Source organism: Fukomys damarensis, unplaced genomic scaffold (genome assembly GCF_012274545.1).
Source record: "Fukomys damarensis isolate Sample0158 unplaced genomic scaffold, DMR_v1.0_HiC HiC_scaffold_35, whole genome shotgun sequence".
NCBI classification, from domain to species: Eukaryota; Metazoa; Chordata; class Mammalia; order Rodentia; family Bathyergidae; genus Fukomys; species Fukomys damarensis.
This window is the reverse complement of record NW_022900947.1, coordinates 34368882-34393099: the sequence shown is the minus strand read 5'-3', so window position 1 is coordinate 34393099 and position 24218 is coordinate 34368882. Positions and strand designations below refer to the sequence as shown.

Below are 24218 nucleotides of genomic sequence, written 5' to 3'. Positions count from 1 at the left end.
CCTCCTTCTCCTAGGCTCCCTTCCCCCCTCAATCCTTCTATATTTACAGTCTGTTTCCATTTTTCTCTTTTTCTCTTACTTTTTTCTCTTCCCTTTTTACATTTCCCTTCACCCTCCCATTTGTCCAATACCTTTAGACCTTTTCTTCTTATTACAAAATCTCAATATACATTTGGACCCTTATTTACACTTTTAGTTTATCACACCAGAGAAAGTATAAGGTATTTACTCAGGTGTGTCCTGTTAATTTCACTTAGCAGTACAACCTCAATATGCATCCACTTAGGTATAAATGTCTGTAGTTTCTAATCCTTTATGGCTGAGTAGTACTCGATTTTATAGTAACAGCACGTCTTCTTCATCCAGTCTCCAGTTGATGGGCAATTGGGCTATTCTTTTAGCTATTACAGACTGTGCCACTATAAACATGGGGTAGCATATATCACTGTGGTGTGATTCTTTTAATTCTTTTGGGAAGATACCCAGTTGGGTCAAATGGGACTTCTAATCTTAGTTGTTTAAGGTATCTCCATATTGATATCCACAGTCTGCACACAGTTGCGCCAGTCTGTACTCCCACTAAGAAGAGTTCCTTTCTCCCCATGCCCCTGCTGGCATTTGTATTTGGTTGATTTCTTGATAGCAGCCATTCTTTCTGAAGTGAGGTGGAATCTCTTGTGGTTTTCATCTATAACTCCTGAATGACCAGTGATGTTGAACATTTTTTTCATATATTTAATTGCTGCTTTTACTTCTTTGAGAAATGTCTGTTCATTTCACATGCCCATTTTTGAATGGGACCTTTATGTTTGGAGGGCCTGTTTTTTTATCAGTTCTTTATATATTCTAGATAGTAGACCTTTGTCTACTGGCCATTTGTCTGAGGCCATTTATCTGAGGAACAGCTGGTAATTTTTTTCCCACATTGTACATTGTCTCTTAGCTCTGTTGGTGGTTTCTCTAGCAGTGCAGAAGCTTTTTTTTTTTTTAATTTTATTGAGTTTATTGGTACAATCTAGGTATACAATACAATTACATTCATCATTGGGATTCTGTACCTTTACATAATAGGTCTTGATTCTCATTTTTCCCCTCGTCCCTGCCCTCCCTTCATCCCGCCTCCCCTCCCCATTTACAAACACTTTATTTCCATTTTTTCAGTTTCTCATATTTTTTTCCTCTCCCTTATTACCTTTCCCCCACCCTTCCCACTTTCCCTACACCTTTAGCCCTTTACTTCCTATTTCACATTATTAATTATCTCATTAGGATCCTGAGTACTATTATAGTTTTTTACCCCAAAGAAACTATTTGATATTTCAGTTAAAGAAATCTCTGTATGAACATTAAAAATAGGGAATCCTAAAATAAAACTAAAAAGGAAAGTAAAAGAGAAAAGGCAATGATGTAACATTAAAGTAATCCTTAATTCTGGAGATGAAAATGGTCCCTGAACATATTTAAATTGCCTCTCGCTCTTATAGTCTTATCTTAGTCTTTTTCTTTCATTATTTAGAGAATACTTTATTAGTTTCTGTAATCAAACCCACATAGATATGACCTTGCATATTTAGTACGATGTGTTACCCCTGTACACATGGAAAAAAATGAATAAAAATAAAATTAAATTAACAGTGCAGAAGCTTTTTAAAAAGATGACATCTCAGTTGTTGATTCTTTTTGCTAGTTCCCATGCTACTAAGGATTTGTTCATATTTTCCTATGCCAATGTCTTCAAGAGTTCTATCTAGCTTATCTTCCGAAAAATTTAGTGTTTCTGTTTTAATATTTAGAACTTTAATCCACTTGAATTTTAGTTTAGTGCATGGTGAAAGACTGAGGCCTAGTTTTAATATCTGGCAAATTGAAATCCAGTTTTTCCTATGCCATTTATTAAAGAGGATATTTTTTCTCCAGTGAGGATGGTTGACTCCTTTGTCAAAGATGAGGTTGCTGAGTACGTCAGGAGTTGTTTCTGTACCTTCTATCTATTTCACTGATCCTTGGGTCCATTTCTTTGCTAGTACCATGCTATCTTTACCACAGTAACTTTGTAGTATAGTCTCAAGTTGTGGATTGTGATACCCACTGCCACATCTGTATTACCTAGAATTGTTTTTGCTTTTCTAGGTCTCTTCTGGTTTCAAATGAATTTTTGGATTATTTTCTCTAGTTCTGTGAAATATACTGTTGGGATTTAATCAGGATTGCATTGACTCTGAATAGCAGTTTTGGTAGTATGGCCATTTTTATTATATTGGTTCTTCCTACCCAGGGACAAGGGATGTCTTTCCATTTTCTTATATCCTCTTCTGTCTCGTTTTTCAGAGTGTTGTAAGTCTCAATATAGAGGTCTTTTGCTTCCCTTGTTAGATTGATTCCTAGATATTTCTTTTTATTGGGTGCTATTGTGAAAGGGATTGTTTCCCTAATTTCTCTCTCAATGAGTCTGTTATTTCTGTACGAGAAGGCTATTGATTTTTGAGCATTTACCTTGTATCCAGCTACTTTACTGAATCTATCAATTAAGTCTAGAAGTCTTTTGGTGGAGTTTTTTGGGTCTTCTATATAGGGTATCATATCATCAGCATTAATGACTGTTTCATTACTTCCTTTCCTGCTTTTAATGTGTTTATTTCTTTCTCTTGTCTAATTGATATGGCTAATTTTAACAGCATTTTCTCATTTGTCCTTTAATGCTGATCTAAATTATAAACTTTTAAATTATTAGTATGAATTTTATCATGTATGTTATGCAATATCTATTTAAGTAAAAATATAAGGGTACTTAACTTGTATGTAAATTACCAAAATTACAGTTACTATTCCTTTGCATACCATTTCTTTCCAGGAGAGTGAAACACTGCACAAAATAAGTTTCACACTTTAATTTCACTTTCTACTATGTGCACATCCTATCAACATTCTTTCTCTTGGCTTTTTGTTGTTTAAAGGGCTGAAAACAAAACAAAACAAAAAACTATGTGTTTCTCTTTTTCTTTCTGTCATCATTTTCAGCATCATGATGAATAAGAAAGATGATGATACTCTTCAGTCTGCTACAGTTTTTAGAATGCCATTGCTTTCTGTTCAATCATGTTCTAGTTGAAAGAGAGGATGTGACTGTGGCAGCCCCTCCTTTCCTCCGTCTAACTCAATGTTAGTGTAGGGTGCTTACTTTATAAAGGCTTTGAATGTATATGTTGTACTGTTCACTTTATTCCATTTTTTACCATTTGGCCTTAAGCAGCACCTATCTTTTCTTTCTCCAGATAATACTCTTGGTATTCCATCATCTCCTTCAGCCTCTCACTCTCTCTATTGTACTCATCTTGATAGGGATTCCAAATTGCTAGTAAACTTTCCATATTATAACTAAGTTCTCTTTTTTCCAACCTTTTCTCCTTTCATTCTTTGTCTTTTGTGGATTTAGGGGAAAACTTCTTTTCTGAGATCTAGACAAGTGTATGCCCAAAGACTTCCATTTGCTTATGTCAAATCCTCCAAATCCAGTAGATTTATAACACATTATTCATGTTTTTTTCTCATAGTTTTCTTTCAGTGTCTAGTATCATAAGGTGTAATCACCATCCTTTCTACTATGAAGGCCAGAAACCTAAGCATTTTCACTGGTATTTCTATCTCATAGCCAAGCTCCCCTTTACACAAAAGAAACTCATCACTAAATACTGTAGGATTTTACATTTTAAAATTATCTGATATTTTAACTTTCCTCCATTACTGACATCACCTATGAACTTTTATTCAAAAGTGTCAGTATCGCTCACCTAGAAAACAATGATGTAATTACAGCCTTATATCTCTACGTGAATTCCTTCCCAAACCTTCCCTGTTCAAGTCAGGGTGATCGCTACAAAATGCAAATTCGATCTTGTTTCTACATGGCCCCTACCTTAACTGATGTCTTCCTTAAACGCTATCTTCCTTCTTCCCTTCCTTCCTTCCTTCGTTCCTTCCTCTTCCTTCCCCTCCCTACTTTCCCTTTTCCTCTCCTCTGCTCTGCTTCCCGCTCCTTTCTCTCTTTCTCTCTCCTTCTCCCTCACCATCTTCCTCTCTCTTCCCTCCTTGTGTAACATTTTAAAGGGTTTTGTAAGAGATAGGGACATACAGAAGAATTGGCCTATATTTTGCTTCCTCCCCTTCATCTTTTTCTATGACTTCTAGACAGTATCATAACTGGGCAAAGTGTGTACTGAAATCATGATAAAACCAAAAGGGTAATGCTATATTCAGTAGTGATTTTTAAGTATGATTATATATTCATATCTCAAAAAAGTAGTGTGAATTTAATTCATATTTCCTGTAATTACTTTGAGTTCTGTAGAATGGATCTTTCTAAAAGACTATAATAAAACCTGTATTACCAAAACATGGATTTTAAAATAATCTTTTAAGATTAATAATTTAAAGAGTAGAAGCATTTAGATGCATAATAATAAATAATTTAATTATGAAATCTCTGCTAGTTACACCAAATTTTTGCTGTTTAAATAAAAAGGAATAAGTTGGTAGAACAAAATCAATATACAATCATGCGTGACTAATTCTCATTTGCTCTTTGATCTTAAAATCGGAATCTCTGTCTTCCATATGACCTTTAGCCTTAACCTTGCAATTTTGTTTGCAAAACATTTCGCAGCACATTAATAACCATCATAATAATCTCCAGTCAAACAAAGGAGTGAAAGCTTTTAATTATTTAACAGATTTCTTTGATACTTCTGTAATGCTGGCATTCAAATTATGCTTAAATCAATTATATTGTAAATCATAACTCCCAGTTAATTAGTAATCTTTATAGTCAATCTTTGTGAGTAAGTATAAAATTTAACTCTTATGGGAGTTTTCACTTTAAAATATATGCATGTATTCAAATTTTCCATCAGGTAGCACATGATTTAATTGAGTAGTTTTTTTGTTGTTGTTGTTTTGGTTTTGGTTTTGGTGTTTTTTGATTTTTTGAGAGAGGGTCTCACTATGTGGTTGAGACTGACCTGGAACTCACTATGTAACTCAGGCTGATCTCAAACTCCCTGCGATCCTTCTGCCTCAACCTCCTGAGTGCTAGGAATACAAGCACGTGCCACCATGCCTGGCATTAATTATGTAATTTTTGTAACATGAACATTGGTCATCTATGCTTATTTTTACTGCAATACATGAAGTCAAAGTAGAATACAGAATTCTGTAAATTTTATGTTTGTAGTATATCATAGGAAATTATTCAATGTCTGTCATGACTTTTAATGAACTACATGATGTCAAAGAAGTGTATTCAATTCTATGAATCTTATATTCTCACCAATTCATTGGAATTTATTTAATTTGTATCCTACTAAGAACATGCTCTGTTACTAATGCCTTATACATCTAAAAATTTTATTTTGAAGATTTTAGTGATAATGACTAATACTTCTGGTAATTAAATACTATATAGTTTTGCAAATGTATTACCACTGCAAATTTTTTCTTTTCATAACTATTTTGATTGAACCCATAGAAGGTTTTATTAGTCAATTTTTATAGTGTAATGCTTTTATTAGCAGAACTTCACAATCTTCTACTTTTAATTTATAAGTGTTTAATGTCAGAAAAGAAGATTGACATTGTTTTCTTGTTGAAATTCTAGGTTTCAACAGAAGTGCACTATGAAATAATTGAAAAATTCAGTGCATCCTGACAGAATCTCCTCGTTATTTAATTAAGCTCTGAAAGCTCTTAGGATAAAATTTTAGCCTTGTGTCAAAACATTTCTTGATAAAATGATGCATATCATGGTAAAGATACATCCTAAAGGTGCCTGCTCGTGTAAAACTCTAATATTTTGGGAAGTATAGTACCTGAGCAGCCACAGGTCCTAATCCCCTTATTCTGTCTATTCTGTTATCTTCCTTTGATATCTTATTTATCTTCCTAATCTCACTCTAAAAGTTTACAGTGGGATTCACATTATGATATCAAACTCAAGGCCTCTCACTAGCCTGGCAGGCACTACACTGCTAAGCCACATCCCCAGCCCTGAATAATGTTTTTTTTAAACCTCATCAGTGTCTTAGGCAGACCCCATCTAACTAATGTAAAAGATCTTTTCATTATTGGTCTAATTTCACAAAAATTATATGTTTCAGAGGATATTGTACCCTAAACATTTTATAAAATTGCTAGGTCAAATTGTCTTACTCCCAGTAATCATCACAGTAAGCTGTAAAAAAACACTATCTACAGTATCATATGTGTATTCTTTAAATTCTTTTTTTGTTAAAACTGTTGTGATATAAATAAATACTACATTAAATTTACTTAAATAAATACACTCAGATACAGTTAAGCTTTTTTGTTTGTTTGTTTGTTTTTTTTGTTTTTTTTTTTGTTTTTTTGAGACAGGGTCTCACTATGTAGTTGAGACTGACCTGGAACTCACTATGTAGCCCAGGTTGGTCTCAAACTCACAGCCATCCTCCCACCTTATCCTCCTGAGTGCTGGGATTACAGGCGTGGGCCACCACACACAGCAAGTTAAGCATTTTTATCCCCAAATTTTCACATATATGAATCTCCGTTTAATCCTATTAGAATGTGAAACATATGAGAATTATAGCTCTAGTTCGGGATTTCAAAGCATTTGATTTTTGACACCACTTTCAATAGTTGTTGAGGTTTATATGAGAGCATGGCTCAGCATAAGCTCTGAAGTCAGACAGACCCACATCAGGATACTGTCTCTGCCTCCTCCACATATGACTCATGAAGTTTTATAACTTCTCTGAGACTCAGTTCCTTCCTTCAGAAAATGTGCCAGGTACACATCTATTTTATTAGGTACAAAAGAGATGCTGTATATAGTGCAGAAGTGTGGCATTTGGTCAATAGGAGGCATTCAATGAATGGGAAATATCATTATAACTTTTAACTAACTTGGTTCAACTTGAATTGAGTAAAATCATTTTGGCCTGGAAGGAGGACATATAGCTTACTGGCAAAACACTTGCCTACCATGTGTAAGGCCCTAGTCTTGATTAGGGGACCACAAAACAGAAAATTAACAATTGAACTGATTCCATTGTTATCTCTCAGCTAATTATCTACTTTGTCCAGTGGCTTTCTAGGATGAGGTAACATGGTAGCACATTGCTGTGGGCTACTACAAGACAATTTTACTCAAACCATGGTGATTTCTGAATTTTGGTCACACTTTCAAAAGGATATTTATATCATGTGTATGTCTGCATGTCTGCCTATATTTCCCTTGGTATATACCTTACACCTTCACTTCTTAAATCAGATTTCCTCCCCGGGACACAGGAATGGATGAGGAGCTCAGTGTGGGACAATAATAATATTTACAATAATAAAATCAATAATACATATGCTGGATACAAATGATATTACAAATAATATCCTATTAGTAGAATCACACCCTGGATGCTTTAAATTGTGCAGGTTACTCTCATAATAATTCACTGAGAAATCACACACTTGCATTATTTCTGCCTTAATTACTCTACATTTCCCCAAATTTTCTGGTAAGTTAGATAAAATGTGCAGTAAATAGTTTAGTTTACACATTAAGCATTGAGTGTTTAGAGTTCTCTAGTAACAAATAAAGTCAACACATAATTCAAGTTGCTTCGTGAGAAGAATTTTTGGTTATATTTCAAAGTTGTTTGCATCTAATGAAATATTTAAAACAATTTATAATCACTAAGGTTTCTTCCTTCCTAGCAAATCGTGATTCATGTAATTTGGTAGTTAAAAGCATTCTTGAAGACTTCGTTCTTGCAGCTAGGCAAAATAAAAGCTATAATCCTTCCTCTTCCTTCATCCTTTCTCTATCTCAAGGCTCTTCCTTTCCCTGCCCCTTGACTTGGGCTATTACACAATGATTAGTTCTTTTTCCTACACAAACCTTCTGTTTGTGCTTGTACTTTAGTTTGTTTGTTTGTCTGTCTCTGTGTTACGGGGGATTGAACCCACTGCCTTCACATTGAGCTATATTCCCGCCCTTTATTTACTTTTTATTTTGAGAGTTGCCTAGGCTGGGTTCAGACTTGCAGTCCTTCTGCCTCAGTCTCCTGCAGTGCTGGGATTACAGGGATTACAGGTATGCAATCCCTAGTACCAATCCTATTCTGTGTGCTTAGCCACATGCCCTGAGCCTTTTAAATTTCCATTTCCTCAATCTACAATGTGGGAAAAAATTTTTACCAGCTGTTCCTCAGACAAAGGACTATTATCAAGGATATATAAAGAACTCAAAACAATCAGTCCCCCCAAATATAAAGACCCGATTCAAAAATGGGCATCCGAAATAAACAGACATTTCTCAGACAAAGAAGTAAAAGCAGCAAGAAAATATTTGAAAAAATGTTCCACATAAGTGGTCATTCGAGAGATGCAGATGAAAACAACACTGAGATTCCACCTCACCCCACAAAGAATGGCTGCTATCAAGAAATCACACAATAACAAATGTTGGCGGGGTTGTGGGGAGAAAGGAACCCTTCTCCACTGTTGGTGGGAGTGCAGACTGGTGCAACCACTACGGAAATCAATATGGAGATACCTCAGAGAGATTGGAATGGAGGTTCCATTTGACCCAGCCATCCCTCTGCTGGGTATCTTTCCAAGAGAACTAAAAGAATCATATCACAGAGAAGTATGTGCACCCATGTTTATAGCGGCACAGTTTGTAATAGCTAAATCTTGGAAACAGCCCATTTGCCCATCCGTTGGAAACTGGATAAAGATGTGGTTTTTCTATAAAATGGAATATTACTCAGCCATAAAGAATGAGAAAATAGATTCATTCATAGGTAAATGGGTACATATTGAAGATATACTCCTAAGTGAAATAAATAAGTCACACATGTGTAAATACCGAATAGTTTCCCTGGTGTGAATAATCTGCAACAATGCATAAGATTCTAATAAGATTACTGACATTTAGAAATGGGAAGAAAGGAGCTAAAGGTGTAGGGAAGGTGGGATGGGTAGGGGAAGAGTAAAAAGGGAAGAGAAAAAAATGTGAGAGAATGAAAAGATGAAAATAAAGTGTTTGTAGATGGGGAGGGGAGGAGGGGGTGAAGGGAGGGCAGAGGTAAGGGGAAAAAATGAGAATCAAGACTTGTCATGCAGAGGTACAAGATCCCAACAATGAATGTAACTGTACTGTATCCCTAAAATGTACCAATAAACTCAATTAAAGCTGAAAAAAAAAACAATTTATAAAAGGAATTTTCTCCTATAATTTATATTTTCTTTGGCTTAAAAATACTTGATTAACAAGTGGAGCTGTCCAGAAGAATCACTGATCAAGACACCCACACTCTGCCAGAACTTTCTTTCAGTTCTCACTCTCTCCTGGCGTCCTTGGAGCTGAAGGATTCAGCCACCTGCAGTCATATTTGTGAGATGTTTGGACAGAAATGCAAAGGCCTTCTCTCTCTTTCTCCTCATGAACAGTTTAGAGCACTCCGGATATTTCCTGTTATTCAATCACATAGATTATCTGTCTTCTATCTCCTGTCTTTGATGTAAATTGCACAGCTGACTTTATAAAGTTTAATAATTAGCCCAGTATAGGTTATAAGTCTACTACTGTACCCTGTGTTTTGAATATTTTAAATATAATGAGCGTGCAGTGGAGTTGTAATATGATCAAACACACATAGACACAGTCAATAAAGTTCATGGAGATAAGTGTAACTAAAAACTGAAATCAACCTGTCATTCACATGAGAAGGGAACTGAAAATAAATGTGTGTGATATTGACGAAATATTAATTCATCTACTTTGGCTGGGATACAGTCTGGGGTTAATAGAGAATGAATTTTGGAGTTTAAGGTGAGACCAAGCCACAAAAAGTACTATTGTGGAACTATAAGATTTTGATATTTTGGAAAAGTCCAGATGTCTGAGAACAGGTACCAGAGTAAGAATTCTGTTGCATTTCGGTAGAGCTGGGACCTATGTCTTTGTATGGAATAGGAGGTAGATATTAGAAGTAAAAGGATTTCTAGGAACCCATGCAATTCATGTATGAGTAACGGCTGATGAGGGCCATAACTGTGAGGATGAAGGTGATGAAAAGGCAAAGGACACTCAGTAGGATTTCGGAGGCTGTTCCTATGGGGAAGCAGTGAAAAAGAGTGGGGATTAGAATAGCAAAAAGGAGTCCAAGATTCCAAACATGGGGGATTAAGAATTGCAGAGAATTTATAAAGGAAAGAAAAAGTAAAAATCACAAGAGGAGGAACTGATTTGGAGGAAAAAGCCTCGTTTTTTGTGTATAGTTTTGGAAGTATAGGAGAAGGCAGTAGAAACATGTGAGCTTCAAGGAATGAATAGGTAATAGAAATGTATGTGGAGACTTTCTATGATTATGATAACATGTTTGTGTATGCTGTGGTGTGTGTGTGTGTGTTGGAATGAGCAGATGGTTTGCTGTGTTTGTAAATAGAGTATAGTGTATTTTGGGAAACAAGATGAGATAAAGAGACTATAATGTTCATCCAAGTATCGACTCATTTGTATAACTGAAATAGATATAACGAATTCCCCAAAAATTAAGGGCTATTTGCTGAAATAAGGGAATAAATTCATTCCATGTTGCTGCAAAAGGCAGACAGGGGACCAATGGATGGAAATATTTGAAGAGATAAACTATGACTAAATACTGGAATTTTCAGTTTGGGAAGTCTGATTTTTTTTTCAGTTCTTTGTATATTCTAGACATTAGTCCTCCCTCTGAGGAAAAGCTGGCAAAATTTTTTGCTACTCTGTGGGCTGTCTCTTTACTCGGTTGATAATTTGTTTTGCTGTGCAAAAGCTTTTTAATAAGATGAGATCACAATTGTTGATTCTTTGTGATATTTCACATATGACTGGGTTTTGTTCATAAAGTCTTTGCCTACTCCTATGTCTTGTAGGGCTCTACCTATTTTATCTTCCAGCAAATTTAGTGCTTCTGTTTTAATATGTAGATCTTTGATCCATTTTTATTTTAGTTTAGCTCACGGTGAGAGAAATGGGTCTGGTGCTGGTCTTCGGTCTGTGGAAAGCTGTTTTTTTCCAGTACCACTTATTAAAGAGGCTATTTTTCTTCCAGGGAAGTTGTTTGGCCCCTTTGTCAAAGATAAGGTGGCTGAGTGCGTTTGGAGTTGTTTCTTGGTTTTCTAGTCTGTTTGATTGATCTTTGGTTCTTTTCTTTTTTTGTTTTTTTTTGTTTTTTAGCAAGAAGTATGCTGTTTTTATCACAGTAGCTCTGTAGTATACTTTCATGTCAGGGATTGTGAGGCTCCTGCCTTGTCTTTGTTGCCCAGAATTGTTTATGCTATTCTAGCTCTCTTCTGGTTCCAAATGAATTTTAGGATTATTTTCTCTAATTCTGTGAAATATGCTATTAGTATTTTGGATTGGGATTGCATTAAATATGTATAGCAATTTTGGAAGTATGGCCATTTTCACTGTATTAGTTCTTCCTGACCAATAAGAAGGGATATCTTTTTCCATTTTCTGATATCCTCTTTACCTCAAAAATTGACTTATGTGATGAATAGACACTTATCAGATGAAGAAGTACAAATGCCAAATAAATACATAAAAATGTTTAATACCACTGGTTATTCAAGAAATGCAAATTAAGACAAAGTGGAGATGCGCTCTCACTCTAGAAATAATGGCTAGTATCAAGAAATCAACCAAAAACAAATGCTGGCAGGGATGTTGAAATAAAAGAATGCTTTTCCACTGTTGGTGAGGGGAGTATAAACTTGTGCAGCTTCTGTGGAAAGCAGTGTGGAGATTGTTCAAAAAACTAGAATTACAAGTCCCATATGACCCAGGTATTTACCTTCTGGGTATCTTCCCAAAAGAATAAAAATTATCATACCACAGCAATATATGCATACCCATCCTTATAGCACCAGTCTGTAATAACTAAATCTCTGAAACAGCCGAAATGCCCATCGATTGATGAATGCCTAAAGAAGATGTGTTTTTTTTTTATACAATGGAGTACTATTCAGCCATAAATAAGGATAAGCTTGAGAAATTTCTAGGTAAATGGTTGCACTTTGAGAAGATACTCAAGTGCAATAAATTGGGCACAAATGTTTAAATACTGCATTCTCTGGTGTAAGAAACAAAAAGTCCAAATAAGGACCAAAATGTAAAATAGATATTGTGAAACACGAATTAAAAGTTCAAATGGGAAGGGGGAATAGGGAAGGAGGAAGGGGAAAGGAAGAAGGGCAAAAGAAAATAGAAAAGAGCAGAGAGAATGGAAACAAGCTTTTGTAAATAAGGAAGGGAAGAGGGGTTGAAGGGAGGGGAGGGGAATGGAAGAAAAAAAAGAATCAAGATATGCTAATGTACAGGTACAAATTCCCCATGATGAATGTGATAATTATGCATATCTAAAATGTACCATTAAATTGACTAATTAAAACATTGATATTTTCCTAGACCAAGTAAACCATATAGTGATTTACCATTCAATATTCCGATCTTAACGTTACAAGAGTAAATTTCACAGAACAGGATAAAGCCTGAAAGAGATTTAATTTTAATAGAGAAATTATGATGCTATAATCAGAGCCAAGATAGTCCTTACATTAGGGTTAATTACGTTCATTTTTATGATATAATGCAATAGCCACCACAGTCCATAGGCATTAGACTTAATGAACTTGTATTAACTTCCAGTGGTTGGTGTAACTACTATAAAGCTAGTGGTTCTAAAAAGCATAAATTCATTTTCTCATATAATCAGAGGCATGGATCTGAAATCAGATTTACTGGGACAAAATCAATCTGTCTCAGGGCAACAACACCTCCAAATTTTGCAAAGTTAGACAGCATTTGCTTTTGCCAGCCTCTGGTGCCTACCTCGATTCCTTGATTTATAGCTGCATTATCTGAGTCTCTACTCTGTGGTCACGGTTCTATTTCCTCTTACTTCTCTGTGCGTATCAGATCTTCCTCTTCATTCACCTTGTAAAGACAGCAGTAATTGAATTTGTGGTCAACCAGGTAATCTAGAATAATTCCACCATCTCAAAATCCCTAATCATATCTGCAGAGGCTTGCTATATCAAGTGACATTTATAAATTCCAGGGATTAGGACCTGTTCTCCTTTCTGGGGCCGTGTTGAACCCTACTACAAAGCTCTTCCTCACACAAATCTCGACACAAAGCCACCCTCAAAAGGAAATGCTATATTTTTAATCCTTCTTAAGCAGAATAAGAAAATGAATTTTAAAGACGTATTTCAGCACCCAGCTAGTAGTTCTCAGACCTTCACCTCAAACACAATTTTGCTATTTTTGAAGGTGGGATGCTATTGGATTTTTGTTTTGTTTTATTTTATTTGTTTTTAGTATATCACAAAATGACATTAAATTCTACTGTGCACATAGCGGCTTCAATTTCTCGTTCACTGTAGCATGTCTGCACTAGGCTGCCTCCATAACAGACGTGCTTTTATAAATCTCAAAGTGAAAAGAGTCAGCGCTCACATTAAATAGCATTAAAGCTACAAGACTTTGCACTTTTTAACACTGCTAGAAATACTTGAAAATATTTATTTCCAGGCAGGAAATAATGAATATCAAAAAATCCAACAAATATAAATCCCCTGATTGATGGCTTTCTGCCTCAGGTTGTTTCTGTTCTGCTAAGACTATCAGCCTTTTTTCTCCCATTCACAAACTCTGCTCCCATTGTTGTCACTGACAGTTTTGTCTCGGGCTTAGGGCAGTACTGTATAATTTACAACTCATGTGGGTTTATGTCATACACAGCACATCAGAAGTGCAGCCCCAATCCGTGTTTGCTGAACGCATCTTCCCCCTCACAGAGCCAGTAGACACAGGTAAATTGCACAGATTTCTCATTAATCTTTGCCAACCACCTTGTAGGTAGGTGTTGTAATCCAAGTTTTATACATGAGGAAAAAAAAAAAACAACAACAACAAGCACTGGCTTTTGTTCATAACTCTGAAATCCAGATAAGTCATCCTTCTCACATATTTTGTGCCTGTGAAAAAGGAGGTCCGTAGAAGGTGGATATTTAAACATGTGGGAAAAAAATCAGTGCTAAGAAATGGTGGATTCAGAGGTGAGAAATGGAATAAGCAAGAAGTTGTTTATCCACCGTCATTTCAGGACCCTAAAGGAACCTAGGAATCTTCATTTTTTTCCCCTTTGTTATAAGTGTAAGAAAGATAAATTAGGTACAATATCCTAGATCCCATGGGGAAAATATGGAGATCACTTTTAATGTAGAATTCTTGCAAAGTGTCTGTAACAGTTTTGCATGTGATAGGAAGTCTGAGATCATGAGTGAACACCTAACACTTTCCTGCTAGGCATATTTAAGTTCAATTTTTGGTTATAATGAGGCAAGTGACACAGAATTCCCTTGAAAAACAGTACGGAATCATTTTTCTTTCCTAAACACAGTTCTGAAATTCTCTCTCTCTCTGTCTCTGTGTCTTTCTGTCTCTCTCTGTCTCTACCATCTCCATCTCCACCTCCGTTCTGTCTCCATCTCTGTCAATACAACCCGGGACGCTCTACGACTGAGCTTAGCTTTCACTTTATTTTGTTTTTTATTTTCACACGGGGCCTTGCCATATTGCCCAGGCTGTCCTTGAACTTAGGATTCTCCTGCTTCAGCCTCTCCAGTAGCTGGGATTACAGGTATGCACCACTGTACCTGGAAGTTTTTCTTTTTATGAAGTTAAAATGAACAACTGAAAATGGACAGAAGTCTCTGACTCCATGACCAAAATAAATCTTTTATCCTTATAGTGGTTTACCCATTACTCCTAGAAACAAAAATCCAACTAACAAGCAATGATTTGGTGATCTTAGAGAATATTTAGCTATATAAAATATATTGAATGTGAAGTGAAAAGTAAATGCTATAATCCATTTAGATACTCTAGAAATTTGGAGAGAAGATAATTTTATTAGTATAATTAAGCATTCACTCTCATCAAGACACATGATAAGATAAAAGGCACAATTTGCACCTCCAAGGGGTTTACAACTTAGGACTGGGAGACATGATATAAGTGAAAACTTACAATCAAAAGTGAGTGGAAGGACAGATAGAATAATTGGCCACTAAGGGTATCAAGATTAAAAAAAAAAGTACTACAATATTTCCTCTGTAATATTTTTTCATTTTACCCTTCATGTACAAATTAAATTTTATTCATCTAAATAGTCTTTTGCTGTAAGATGAACAGATCTATATAACCTCTATGTTTTGAATTAATATAGAGATTTTGCTGGTGAATAAAAAATGACTCCGTTACCTTAGCTCAGTCCAAACACCTTTTACTCCTAGCTCCCTCCCAAAGGCCAGACTGAGACTTTAGCCCCATCTGTACTGGCCCATTTGACTTGATAAGAAATCTAAACTGCTTCATAATAGGGACGATGCTTATGTGGGGGGGGAGTTACACATGCGTATGCTGTCCTTGTAACTAACACTCTGTCTCGGATACCTTAGGTGCTCCCTAAATGTTAGTGGAATAGTAATGAAGTTATTTCTCTTTTGATTCAACAGCTTAATACTTAGAAGCATGTGGTACTAATATTTAAGATGGATTGGTTCATTCCATTCAAGTGCTACATAACCATTCACACATCATTGAGCTTAGCACCATTAAAGGGTAATTTCCCTTCTGGGAATTATGCTTTTTGCAGATGAATTGTACAGACTTAGTCTATTTTATCATTACTAGATAGATAAAGAGATTAAAATAAAAGAGATTTTTTTTCAAGTGTGCTGAGGTACACAGATTTCATTTGGAAATTCTATTTTACTCAAAGAAGAAATCAGAGGTACTTTTATTGAACATGCCTGCATTCATGTTCTAACCAGAAATCAGTCATGTGGTCTTTTTAAGGACACTATTGACATTTGATTTTTTTCTATACCATGCTTTCTTCCCAAGGACTGGGAAAAACTGTTTTTCTTCCTTTGTATTTCAGTAAAATAACACCCAAAGGAATTATTCAAAAGCCTTGTTTTGGTGACCCTTATAAGTTTTGGCCTATGAACATCTTCCATATGTTTTTATTTTATTTAATGTGATTCTTTTTCCCATTGCTTTTAGTTCAGACACTTTTGATACAACAGGGCCTTTTATTTTATTTTCTTAAATTCCTTTATAGATATAAAGAATAAATAATAGCCTCCCAAACCTGTATCTTTATATAGTCGATGATTCTAGACCATTAACTAGCAATAGTTTAGCTAGTATGGAGTTTTATAGATTAAAAATTTCTTTAGCATATTTTTAAATTTTACCATAGCCACATGACTAGTTCTTACTCTTCTAATTTCATTTTAATAGATAAAATTGTTCAAATTAAAACATAAAGACACCAGGTCTTAATTCATATGTGCATAATTAATATATGCTGAGCCAGAGTTGAAGTGGAAGAATTTGTATTCCTCAGTCAATATAGGAGCCAACCTATGAGTTTATTCCACCCTCAGGGGCAGTGAACAAGGGTTAAAGATAAAAGACACGATGATAATTTAGAACAGGAGGACCAGGTAAATTTCACCTCAGGTGGACCAAGCGCCCCAATCTGACAGTGCTCCTCATTTTCATTAGATTGCACAAAAAAGAAACAAGCAAGCATGTGATCCCAGGGTTCAGGGAGAGTTGATCAGGTTCTCATAATTTACAGACTGCAACTGAATGTGTATTTTCTTTAATTGGACTTTAGTTGTCATTGATTCTGTCTTTGAAACTGTATGGCACCGGCATGCTAACACACAGCCCAAGTGGGGGCTTGGCTTGATATCTCCTCTCCCACGTCTCAAGGAGAGTTCGGCCCAACCTGTGGTCTTTACACCTAGTTCCTGACAAGTCAGTATAGTCTATATTCAAACAAACAAAAATCCCTGTGCTATGGTCAGTAGCACACAGATACTTACTTTAAATATTTGTAATCAACATTTTTGAGCATTTACACACGGCAGACTCATTACAAGTACTTTACATGTATTAAATCATTTAATTCTTTCAAGAAAGCTGAAATGGATCCATAGGAAACTGATTCCCAAAGAATGTAAAAAGCTTGCTGAAGCAAACAAACCTAAAATGTTGAACTATAGTGTGAACCCAGACAGACTGCACTATAGAATTTAGGCATAATTGTCACTAATCTTGCTTTAACAATAAGAATAGGAATAATTAAACAGAAGTAAGTAGATATTACCTTCTTGGATTACACTTCAGTGAGCTTATGAATGTTATTTTTGAGCCCTGAAATTCTGTGAAGCACTATAGTAGAAATTAAATTTGTTTCCCTGTCCTAAGAGCTAATTTCTATTCATGGTAACTGCTGATACTTAATATTTCTTAAAAAAGTTTTGGCTTGATAGACTCCTATTCATTATACCATTTATAATTACAGAATTTTACAACATAATTAGGGACAAACCTCAAACTGATAAAAAATAAAATTCCTAATATTATAATATTTTAAACCAGCACAAAATACTTGCTTTGTTTTAGTACCTGGGCCAGGATGAAACCCAGGTCTTCCAAGGTTATTCCTACAATAGTAAAAATATTAGCATAATAAATTAGTGTAAAATGTGTATATTTGTACGGACTGCCCTCCAAAAATTTTTGCGAATTGGTTGGCAGGTGTCCTGGGAAAATGAAGCCACATTTTCCATTGAAATATGCTCAATGGATACAGTGATAATATCCTGGTCTATTTTTATACCAAATCGGAAAATGAAAAATTGAGCAGTTATCCCCAAATTTAAAAGTTTCTAGGTGTAATTATGTATTTAAGTCAACACCTTTAAATAATTATTTTTAAAGATAAATCTCAGGTAAGAGATTTGCCTATTTACTGGTTAATTACTTATAGTTGGATAAGTGCGAACTAGTTATTTATGTGGTGGAAAAAGACTAGCTGAAGAGACCACCAAAGCACACTTGTATTTTCCCTTTCATATCTTACTGATGTAAATCTTTTTTTTTCTCATTGAGTTTATTGGTGTATTTCAGGTATACAATACAGTTACATTCATCATTGGGATCTTATACCTTTACATGACAGGTCTTGGTTCTCATTTTTTCCCCTTGTCCCTGCCCTCCCTTCACCCCCTCCTTCCCTTCCCATTTACAAACACTTTATTTCCATTTTTTCAGTTTCTCATTTTTTTTTCCTTTTCCCTTATTCCCTTTCCCTTACCCTTCCCACTTTCCCAATACCTTTAGCCCCTTTCTTCCTATTTCACATTGTCAATTATACCATTAGGATCTTATGTACCATTATACACCAGAGTAACTATTCGGTATTTACACATGTGTGACTTATCTATTTCACTTGGGAGTATATCCTCAATATGTATCCATTTTCTTATGAATCTAATTTCTCATTCTTTATGGTTAGGTAGTATTAAATTTTATAGAAAAACCACTTCTTCTGTATCCAGTCTCCAACTGATGGGCAAATGGGCTGTTTCCAAGTTTTAGCTATTACAAACTGTGCCAGTACGGCCATACCACCCTGAATTTGCCCAATCACGTCTGATCTCGGAAGCTAAGTAGGGTCGGGCCTGGTTAGTACTTGGATGGGAGATGGAAATCTTATTAATGTTCTAACTCCCAGAGAAAATTTCTTTCGGTAAGATTATCCAGGTACATATTCAATTTTCATATTGGTTGAAAAGACATAGAATTTATAATAGTCATGTTATTCCCATTCCTTGATTTTTCATATTTTTTAAATTGTTAAACTGATCTTTCATTTTTAAATAAAATAGTAATCAATTTTATCGCATGTATGTTGTATTATGATTTATTTTAAAGCACCTGCATTTGTGTGTATATATGTGTTATAGGGGCTTATTTTCATCATTAAATTGTAAAACTACTGGGAATATTAGTAACTTCCATAGCTGAACGCAGACTTGGAACTACTCTGTTTTCCTTCTGGTATGCCTCATTAAGAATTATTTCTCCCAGTGAACAGAAACAGAATGTTTTAGTGGTGTATTGTATCCTCTTTCTGTACTACTATCCATCTTCATGTTATTACTCTGACTGGGTATCTATCTAACATTCTATCCCCTATTAACAGGAAGTGATTTTTCTCATCACTTATTTATCCTTAAGGTAAATTGGTTTGCTCAGATATTTGTACTGTACTTTAATCCTTTAGCCATCACTGGTCATAAAAATTGTACCTTTTCTTTTCCTTTGGGGATTTTTGATTAATTTCATTCAGAGGATTGAAAAAAACACTATTTGTATTTCATGTTCTGTTAGGATGGTGAGTTTCATGTTTGCTTGGGTTCACATTGCTCCATAAAGATGATTAAACAAACACATTTCCTCCAACACCCCACCTCGATAGAAAGCACTCAACTAGAAGCTCTTTAGCACACTGAAATAAAATCTTTAAGGATGAACATGAATATTTATTTAAAAACATCTATGCTTTAGAAATTCCACTAGTGTATATTGATATGCTCTATTTGTTGAGAATAGTCATACCACTTCATTTTATCTGGCATATTATCTAGTCTCAAAATAACTCTATAAAGAAAATAATACAGTATTTATGGATGAGCAGATTAAAGACTAGAGGAGCTTAATATTTTGCATGGGAAGTAAAGTATCACAAAACTAATGTTTGTTAGCCTAAATTTGAATCCTAGTCAGTATGATTCCAACCCCACCCTGCTTTTTAAATGACTCCTATGGTACTATGACGTGAATGCAAAAAGATTTTTGCAGTAACAATCTTCTAGTCAATGGAGTGAATGGCTTATTGCCACTATGTGTCTATCAGTCAGACCCAGAAAGAATGGGAGGGCATACCGAATGTGTAATATAAAAATGTTTAATATGGATCATTAACAAGTATGTGGGCAATGCACCAAGGTAATTACCTGGAGACCTGAAGGAATGAACCTCACTATAACGAAATCTGGAAAGAGAAAAGTTAAAAAAGGGAAGGAGGGAAAGAGAAAAAGGAGGAAAATAGAGATACAGGGTCTGGGCAAGCCCAACACCAAATGTTAGCAGGGCAGTTTTCTACCCCTTCAATCCCATTCCTTCTGACAGAAGAAATAAAATCAAAATAAGTGAGTCTGGAAAAACAAACAGTAACAACACTTTTTAAAATTGTCCATAATTTTATTTTTAAATACTTCTAAATGTATTAGTGAACATTCCTTCTAAGCAGCTCTAAGCATTAGAAAATACCAGCTTTATGAGATTGTGGACAAAGGAAGTTTGCAAAGTTGTTTCTGATCTTCCCTCTGACAGGCACATTTAAATTTTTAAAAATATTGTGGGGGTCCAATTTATAAGACACAGCTTGCATACAGAAAAATCTTTTCAGTTTAAATATATAATTTTATGGATTTTCACAAATGTATACAGGTGGGGGACCAGTACCATAGTCAGGTTACAACGTGTAATTGCGAAAAAATTTGTTTCAAGTTTTTAATTTCCCTCAAATAAATATTTGGTATCAACTATTATTTTTTGTTTTAAAACTATTTTTATTATAAATAAATCTGATGGAGCCTGAGTATGTGGAGAGAGTTTGACTGTGTTGACCAGGCTGGTTTGAAAACTATGGGCCCAAGCCTTGCTCCTACTTTAGCCTCTGTAGTAGTTGGAGCTGCAGGTGCATTCCACTGTACTTGCATTCTGCTTTTGAATAGAAAATTTTGTGATAGTAACAGCAGTGTGATGTTCATAGGAGGTGATTTTATGAAAATGTTTCTGTTGGTTTGTTTCATCACCAAAAGTCATCCATGGGTATATATTGGTTATTAGTTGATTTCACACGTATAGAATGAACAAAGATTTAAAATTTTTCCTGTAAAGTGAAATCAACTGCATCTCCCAAGTGGGTCAGTATTCAGATGGCACTGCATTACATCAACCATTCTAGGATAATCCAAATCTTTCCAAGTGATTCCATTATCCCTCCAAGATGAGGGCACTCTGAGGTAGACTAGTTCTTCTCCACACTGACTACACATATTATAGAAGCCGTTGGGTGATTGTTTTAAAAAATACTGATTCCTTCATTCCCATGGTTATTTATATAGCTTGTTCATAAAAGACGACCAAAAGAAAATAAGATTTGGGTCTCTAAGATCTCTGAATGTTTGCATTTCCTTTAATCAGGTTTTTATTATAGTTCTGGGTGTGCAACAGAGTTAAATAAATGTTAAATGGAGGGCCTAATCCCACAGTGAAGATAAGGAAAATAAAATATGCTCCCGCTTAGAAATAAAGTGTTGATGTATTTGAATAACCTTGACATACTAACACTTCCTGAAAATTGTCATCCTAGGTAATATACCTCAAATGGTGAGCCTTATATTTTAGGAGAATACAATATTTCAACTACATACTCTCACCACAGTATTTAAATCCATCCAAATCTTATTGCAGTTTAATAATTTTCTCTGAGGAAATAGGCAGGAAACAAGATTAAGAGATGGAAGGTGTAAGATTTAAATCAACCTCCCACTTGGAGAGTAAATGATGTTATTGTACCTCTGGGCCTAGAAAATACTGCTACTGTGTAAAATAGAGCAAACATAATTTTCTGTCTTCACAATGGCAAAATAAATACACAGATGACACAAACTAATACAGTAGGTGTAACAGATGAGCAAAGCATCTAATGCAGCATATAGAAGACCAGCAAAATATTTACTTTAGTATCTTTTTCGGGGTTCAGGAACTAGTAACTAAAATAACTAAATAACTAAAATAACTAAATTACTAAAATAAAAGTCTTTTTTTCAGCATAAAGCTTTTGATGACCCACTAATGTAGAAATTCCATTCAGCAAACTTTGCTGTAAATAATTAATCTGGATGCTGCATTTTTGATGTACTGAGCACCCTAGACAGCTGTGTTTAATCCCTCAAATGTAGGCTACGGCAATAAAACCAGTGTTTCTCTTGTAATAAATGTTCTCTGTTTAAAATGGAAGTTATAAAGTTTAGTTTGACCTTCCATTTATTTCGTTTTCTTTTTCTCATCTTTAGGACCACCTCAGAAAATAGTGTCACCTAAACAAGAACATGAAGATAAGAAACACGACAAAGTTACAGATAAAGGAAGTGAAAGCGGGACTTCCTGTAATGAGCTCTCCACTTCCAGCTGTGACAGTCACTCAGAAGCAAGCACTCCCCAGGATAACCTGCCCAATGCCCAGCAGGGCACAGCTCACCAACCTAACACCTTAACACTGGATCGCCCCTCCAAAAAAGCACCTGTTCAGTGGATGCCCCCACCAGATAAGCGCAGAAACAGTGAACTATTTCAGACACTCATCAGCAAGTCCCGGGAAACAAATCTTTCCAAAAAGAAAGTCTGTGAGAAGCTAAGTGTGGAAGAAGAAATGAAAAAGTGTATTCAGGATTTTAAAAAAATCCACATTCCAGATTATTTTCCGGAGCGCAAACGCCAGTGGCAATCTGAACTGTTACAGAAGTATGGGTTATAGTAATTATTATATTCCTGTGGTATTTCAGCAACATTCAGTGTTTATACCCCCTGGCTGATGGTCAGTGTGATCCTTGCTGCTCTTCTTTCTTGTCAACTGTAGATGTGGACAGTATTTTTTCATTATCTTTTGTTGTTGTTCTTTCCAGAAACATGATTTAAAAAGTGGAGCCAATAACTGTGGAGTCAACATGGTGTATCTACCTGATTCAAACTGTTTTGCAAGAATGAAAGTAACATGTGCATGGTCAACAATCTTACAATCTTGATTTTTGAACTGTATTCAACCTGACATGTTTGTCATTTTGTAACTCACCAAAGTCACGTTAACATACCACACCAACTAAAATGACAATATGGATGAGCCAACATCAAGTAAAATTGTAGATGATGGTTTCAGGACACAAATCTAAAACTGTTTAAATGTTAATGCAATAAAACAAGCATTACTTCTGCATGAGAATAATGTTACCAATAAGTCACAAGAAATAGGGAAGATCTGTTTGTTGCTTGGAAAGAAAAAAAAAACAAAAAAGAAAAGGAAAAAATTTCAGGCAAAGCCTGTATATGTAAGCTGTCCAGGAAATTGAATTTAGTTCTTAATCTGTGATTATTTTGTGTATGTGTATGGTGTTTCTGTATGTTCATATGGTGTAAATATGCCTTATACTGTTGTGTTATGGCATCGACATTCATCTATTAATGCTAGTCATGATTATTTCTGTGAAATGAGTACATCAGGCTGTGAAAATTGGTATAATGATGCTCTGAAAGATTCTATTATCATGTTAATCAAAATAATTGAGGGAAATGGTAAAAAGCTTTATGTATTTATTAAAAAAGGAAAGTGTATTAGAATTCCTTGATTTCTATTGACTTTTCTTTAAAATATTTGATTTTTGGCTTCCATTTTCCTTTAAAAACCTATGCTGCCTAATGATGCATGTGTAATGTTGATAAGTTTAAACCTAGTTCAAAATTAAGGTAGAGTCAAATCCAAATAATCCATATGTTTATTCATAAACTCTTAACCCACAAAAGAATAAACACTTCATTTGAGAATATACTAAAATGTTACTTAAGCTAAGAAATAGATATAAACCTTCCCTCAGAAAATTGGGAAGTATGGCATACAAATCAGGAGACAGTGATGAAAATAATACGCTAAGGTTCCAGCTTTTATGAAAAGTGATTTCTCCCAGTTTGTATAGGTAGACACAGCGTTCTGATCAAAAGCCACACAATTTTGCCTATCTCCACAAAATAAATATATAATATCAAGAGATATTGATAAAGAATAGGCTGAGAGAGGTAAAGATATCTTCGACAATTATAGAACTGCATCTCCTCTCTGATTACTCAAAAACGGAAGTCGTGCTACTCTAGCGGTGTCATTTCTTCAGCATGATGGAAGGAGATGTGCATTATTAAACCAATGCAAAAATCATCATTTTGGATGCATTTTTTAATTTTGTAAAGTAACACTGTGAAAAATATCACCTACCGTGTACTGTGAAGGAAAAGGTATATAATTTACCTTGAGCTATTTGTCAGGCTTTAGAAAAATATCTACTCTTGAGCTCTTTGTTTGATTACAGGAAGTTGGCAGTACCAATGTGGTTGAATATAGCTTCCACTAAAGGATAGAACTTGGTGG

At 35.0% G+C, this 24218-nt stretch overlaps 1 protein-coding gene across 1 annotated transcript in view; it reads left to right on the top strand.

Annotated features, from left to right (window-relative positions):
• Kctd8 (potassium channel tetramerization domain containing 8) overlaps positions 1-23404 on the top strand; it is a gene marked incomplete at its 5' end in the record, with an annotated part of 229379 nt that extends 205975 nt beyond the window's left edge. The window contains one exon of the mRNA XM_010639110.2: positions 22102-23404. Within this exon, the coding sequence (XP_010637412.1) occupies positions 22102-22562 (461 nt within the window). The remainder of the gene's footprint in view (positions 1-22101) is intronic.
• Between the last annotated feature and the right edge of the window lie 814 nt (positions 23405-24218).